At 33.7% G+C, this 6003-nt stretch overlaps 1 protein-coding gene across 1 annotated transcript in view; it reads left to right on the top strand.

Annotated features, from left to right (window-relative positions):
* LOC117100842 overlaps positions 1-6003 on the top strand; it is a 37475-nt gene that overhangs the window by 6030 nt on the left and 25442 nt on the right. Inside the window, exons 3-5 of the mRNA XM_033240675.1 lie at positions 456-556; positions 5190-5282; positions 5839-5955. Of these exons, the coding sequence (XP_033096566.1) occupies positions 456-556; positions 5190-5282; positions 5839-5955 (311 nt within the window). The remainder of the gene's footprint in view (positions 1-455; positions 557-5189; positions 5283-5838; positions 5956-6003) is intronic.

Below are 6003 nucleotides of genomic sequence, written 5' to 3'. Positions count from 1 at the left end.
GAAAAATGATTCCCCATCATTAATGGAACAGGCCCACATCACGCTTGGCTGACTAGTTTTGATTTACATTTTGCATGTCTTCAAACCAGCCAATGCTTGGCTGGTTTTAATTTACGTTTTTGAACAGAATTTGGAGAGGGCGTTTGATCAAGTCAGACCTACGTTTTGAATTTGAATTACATTTTAAAGAAATTAGAACTACATTTTGGAAAATTTGAACTACGTTTTGAAAAATTAAAACTTCATTTTGGGAAACTAAATCTACATTTATGAGAAATTTACGCCTACGTTTTAAAATTAGACATTGAATTTTGCAATTACATTTTGGACTTCTGCTGCGGATCGCACCCCATAATAGTACTACTATGTAATACAATCATAATATCACGTAATACAGTTAATTGGAAATACGGGTAGTAGATGTACTACAATTATATTTCCATGTTTTTGTTTAGCCGTAGATATAACCTAGCCTACCAACTTGAGTATTACGCAACTTATTCAACGAACTACTATTGTTGTGATGGATGGGCTGAAGATGGATTCGGAGGCTGCTGTGAGTAACTACATATATTTTTCCCCCTTTTTTTGGGGGGGGGGGAACGCCGAACGTTTTTTATTTTTATTTATTTAAAACATCTTTAGGCAGGATAACATATACAGGCGAGATCTTACCGCTGTTTTACAATATGGTCCTGCAAAAACATAGTACAATAACAACAACAAAAAACTAGTAACTAGCACAGTACAACAACAACAAAAAAAAACAACAGTTAAAATTTGATGGAAATCTATCCCTCACCGGACACCAACCCGGTACTTCTGAGTCAAGGTTTCGGGGCCAGGAATTACGGCTCAAGGTTATGCTTAACTACAACTTAGCTACAATATGGTAAAAACTATCCCCCACCGGACACCAACCCGGTATTTCTGAGTCAAGGTTTCGGGGCCGGGATTACCAGGTAGGACAATTAAATACTGTACAATTACTTAAATAGATAAAAATGGTAGAAACTTTCCCTCGCCGGACACCATCCCGGTATTTCTGAGTCAAAGTTTCGGGCTGTCAACTTTTATCGTAACTAGAGACCTAACTAAACAATGGTAAAAACTATCCCCCGCCGGACACCATCCCGGTACTTCTGAGTCCAAGTTTCGGGGCCGGAATTAAATGTTAAAAGTATAGACCAACAAAATATAAAAGGAAATGAATTGTGATAATCAGAAAAAGTGTTTCTTATAAGTAATTTTGAATAAATTAAGACATTCTTGAATTCTGATTGGGATTTTGTTCCAAACTTTTGTTCCAGAGATTTTTAAAGAGCCATTCATTACAGAGCAATTTGGAATTGAGGGGATAACATTAAGCGAGTGAGCGTATCTCGTAGAATATCCACAACAACGTTTGACAATTGCGTAAGAAATGATAATCCAATTGAGCTTTAATGAAACGTAGGGATATCTTCTCGACTTCCTAACAAACAAATAGGCAGGTCTTCCGAACTAAAGTCCTTCTTAATTGATGGAACCAAACGGACGCAAATTGATGAAAAACACAAACACATTTCAGAAAAAGAACAATTAAGGACAATTAATTGTAAACGTGTTTCGGCTGTTCTCTCCAACTAAACCCATCATCAGTACAAACAGAAAAGCAAAAACGAATAAACTCGCCATTCTTACCTAAGAGTAGATATACAAAGAATTGAATGAATATTAATTAGTTAGGCCAAAATGTTACCAATTAAGGTAATGAACGATTGTTCTTGATAATCATATCTTGCATAAATTAGTGCTGTATGCTAATTGAAAGTTGTAAGGCTTAAATGTTACGCATATCTTATGTTGCATTTAATTAATTAGACTGCAATATACGTGCTGTGCTAAACTTAAAGACTAGGCCATGTTTAAATGGCCTTATTTGTGTATTCTATTTTGTCTAGTAGTTTAAACCAAATTTTGTACAATTGCGTTTGTTAAACTTAAAACTTTTTATATGAAGCAATATTAAAGATATTTTGTTATCTAATTGTTGAGGCCAAATGTTGAGAGGTCAACGAGATGCAGTGAATAAAGATGATAATTTGTGAATATAATGACGGTCATGAAATTCAATGGACTCCAGGTTTGAACAATCTAAACCAAAAAAACTAAACTATTTGCCTGTACAGTACTACTGTATTCCACCAAAGAGTGATTCCACCAAATTAGTAGATGAACATTTACTGGTTAGGGTGATAAGGTGGAGGGGTTACAAATGGGTAAGGCATAATTATATATTGTCATAACATGAAAATGATTAAGTTTTCTTAAGAAATAAAGTCGAGTGAGATCTTTTGGAAATAGTCCTTTACAATGCTCTCCCCATTTAAAGTTGTCATCAATCGTCATGCCAAGATACTTATAACTAGTAACAATTTCAATTACATCATCGTGTATTTTGACTGGAACAGGTACCCTGTTTACAGATTTCCTGAAATCAAAAATTGCTTCTTTAGTTTTCTTGCCATTTACAGTTAATTGATTAGTATCACACAAATTAAAAACCTTCAATGGTTTCCCGATAGGGATTCTCATTATCACCATGAACAAGACCTACAATTACGGTATCATCAGCGTATTTAAATAGATAGGTCTACCTATTTAGGCTACGAGGAGATACGCAGTCATTGGTTTATAACACATAGGCCTAATAATGGGGATGAGCAACAACCTTGAGGGGAACCAACATTAGTAGTAATAACATTAAAAATTCAGTTAGACACCTTTACACGTTGTTCTCTTACTTAAATATAAAAAGTTACTTATCCAAGAAACTATTTATGGAATAACCTCGAGATTATGGAGTTTCTCAATTAAAATATAAGGCTGTGTCGTGTTAAAAGCCAATGAAAAATCGGCAAAAGTAGCACAAACATATCAATTAAGTTTTTTCAGTATGTTGTTGAACCATAGAGAAAATAGAATTTTCTCTATGGTGGAACCAAGTTAACAAAAGCTAGAACGGCATTCTCTGCACGTTTAAGTGGCTGATAAGCAAATTACAGTGGATCAATGGGCGATAAGAAACTTAATAACGAAATAAAATACGCTCGAATCACTTCATAATGATAGTAAAAGTAATAGTACTGTTATATGTCACCTAATAAACTGATCGGCGTCACAACTCAAAAGGCCTTCATGAAGGACATCAACGGATGCATAGAACCATGGAGTCCTCCATGATAGAACACACCTCATGAACGAGGTATTGGCACACGCAGTACGTAAATCCAGTAAGACATTTTTCGACTTGGCAGATGCATTTTGTATCCATTGAACATAAAGCTGATACATTATTCACTTTATAATCATTTGAGTAATGCATAACATGCATTTTTTCTTTAAAAAATCCTTTTTTTAGTGAAATTTTGCAGGGAATGGGGCAAACTCGTATTTTTAACAAACATGCTTAGACCTAATTAATATTGAATTTCAATGCATATATAATATCAGAAAGGATCAACAATCCCCATGCTAGGAATGGATAATACAAATACTGATTTTGGTGCCTCGGCATCAGAAATCACTGTTTTAAAATAAATAATTCCGTTATTTAGTACACATTTTATAAAATATTATTTTACATAGTATCACAAAATAATATGTACACTTACTATGAATATAAATGATATAGGCCTATATGTAAAAACTGGCAAGACAGAAACGAAATCACTTTATGGTAAATGCTTCGGACAAAACACTCGCAAAACAAAATGGTTCTAGTCATGTGTAGGGTCCAATCGTGATTGAACCCTTCAACAAAACAGGGCGTGTCGGTCAAAACTCATTTTTAGATATTTCGAAAGCCAATCAAATTAGGAATCGTCTCATAATTTATATAAATTAATGGTTCTAGGCGGCGCTAGAACCATTGGAAGCGAACAAATATGCTCCAAAATACGGCAAAAGCAGGATTCACGCTGAAAACCATTCGTGTATTTTAGTCTCTACCGATTGTTCAGAACACATACCGTACTTACGATTAGCATTATCTTGTAGGTAATAAATTTATAAAATTTTGGTAGGATAACTTTATTGAATAAATATGAGAATTTCCAGAGCCAAAAAACTCCTAAAAAACAGCTAATTTTCATCGTTTTCGCGTATCCACAGATCTTGGGTATTTTGACTTGGTCTTTGGTTCTTGGGTATTCCGTTCAAATCCTTGGGTATTTTATTTTTACTAAGAAAATTAAATATTTTTGTCATAGAGGAAGAATTAAGAAGTAACAAGGTTTATGACAGTCCATTCAAGCATAGAGGAAATATATTAAGAGTATATAATATATTTCCTTCACGATTCAAGTAAGCAAAACTCAACGAAGTGCACATACCATTGTTAATTGACTGTTAATTGCTATAAACATAGGTTCAGAATTGTTTATTTGTGATTTGCGTTGCCATTGATCTTACCTAATTAATGCATTACATAAAACTTGATTACTGATCTACTGATAACACTGGCCGACTGAGGGCGTATTTTTCTATCTGTATTATCATCTCATGAATATTAATTTTAATAATTAACACAAACAATTACAATAAAAAATGGTTTTAAAAGGAAAACTATACATGCGAAAAACATTTTTTTTTTTTTTCAAATTTTAATGCATTTTCAGGAAGCTTGGGTAATTTTGGGCAATTTTTGCTGAATCTTGGGTAATTTCGACCCAGTCATTGGGTATATCAAAATTGTGAGTGGTCACGCTGATATCAATCAATCAGCGAAAAAGATCAATAAATCAGACAGGTATTTCCTAGAGCTCTTCATCGGAGCTAAAAAGATCTGTTAATCAATAAGCCGAGTGTTTCTAGTCTTCTCATCAGTGAAAATAATAAAAAATAATTGGCCCGAACGCCCCCCCCCCACAACCGTTACCCCTAATACAACAAAAACCTATTAACTGACTAGCCCACTAGTGATTTTAGAGCTTCTCAGAATAATAATAATAATAATAATAATAATAATAATAATAATAATAATAATAATAATAATAATAATAATAATAATAATAATAATTTGGACAGTGATTGATTTTAACTATGGGTTGGGTATAAAATCTTTTTCAAGTTTATAATAAAACATACCTCTGTCAAATGTTATAATTAAAATTTTATTTAATGACACCGTTATCTAATTCATGTAGCAATTTGTGTGTGGGATTGTGGCATTGGTGGAACCTGTGATTCACCGAACACATGTGACTGTTTCTCAGGCTTTGAAGGAACACGGTGTGATGGTAGGCTACATTGTTTTGTACATTAAAATTTACATTGCAAAGTCTCATGTATAAATTTATAGTTCAATGAGCCTAGATCTGTGTCTGTGTCTTCAAAATCAACATTTAGTTCTTCATGGCTTTGAAGGAACACGGTGTGATGGTAGGCTATACTATTTTTTACATTAAAATATACAAGTCTCATGTGTAAATGTTATAGTTCAATGAGCCTAGATCTGTGTCTGTGTCTTCAAAATCAACATATTTAGTTCTTCATTAGGTGATATCCAACAAGTGTCAGTTTATTATCCACATTTTTTAAGTGCAATAAACAATATATATGTATTTCCTAATTATTAGTTTAAAATCGATCAAATAAGCCTTTAAAACCCCTAACTAAACGTTCATAGTTCTTGGGAGCTTATTGCCCACGCTTAATTTGCTCTCGCCAGGGACTTGGACTCTCCGTCAAGCAATTCCTGACGCCACCCCTGTACAGTTAGAGTCATAACACATGAGAAAATTGAAAGTCTAATTCAGCGAACGTGAATTGATATAATTGATCATTTCTACTTAGACATTGATGAATGTGATGACAACAATGGTGGATGCCCTAACCTTTGTATCAATACCGAAGGAAGCTACTATTGCCAGTGTTACATGGGTTATGACGAGGTAGACGGACAGTGCAAAGGTAGGATAAAACACAACATGCAAAAAAAAACAAAAAAAAAAAATTATA

The sequence above is a fragment of the Anneissia japonica genome, unplaced genomic scaffold, assembly GCF_011630105.1.
Source record: "Anneissia japonica isolate Jap-2015-1 unplaced genomic scaffold, ASM1163010v1 scaffold287756_len632865_cov181, whole genome shotgun sequence".
NCBI lineage: Eukaryota > Metazoa > Echinodermata > Crinoidea > Comatulida > Comatulidae > Anneissia > Anneissia japonica.
This window is presented reverse-complemented; position numbering and strand designations above follow the sequence as displayed.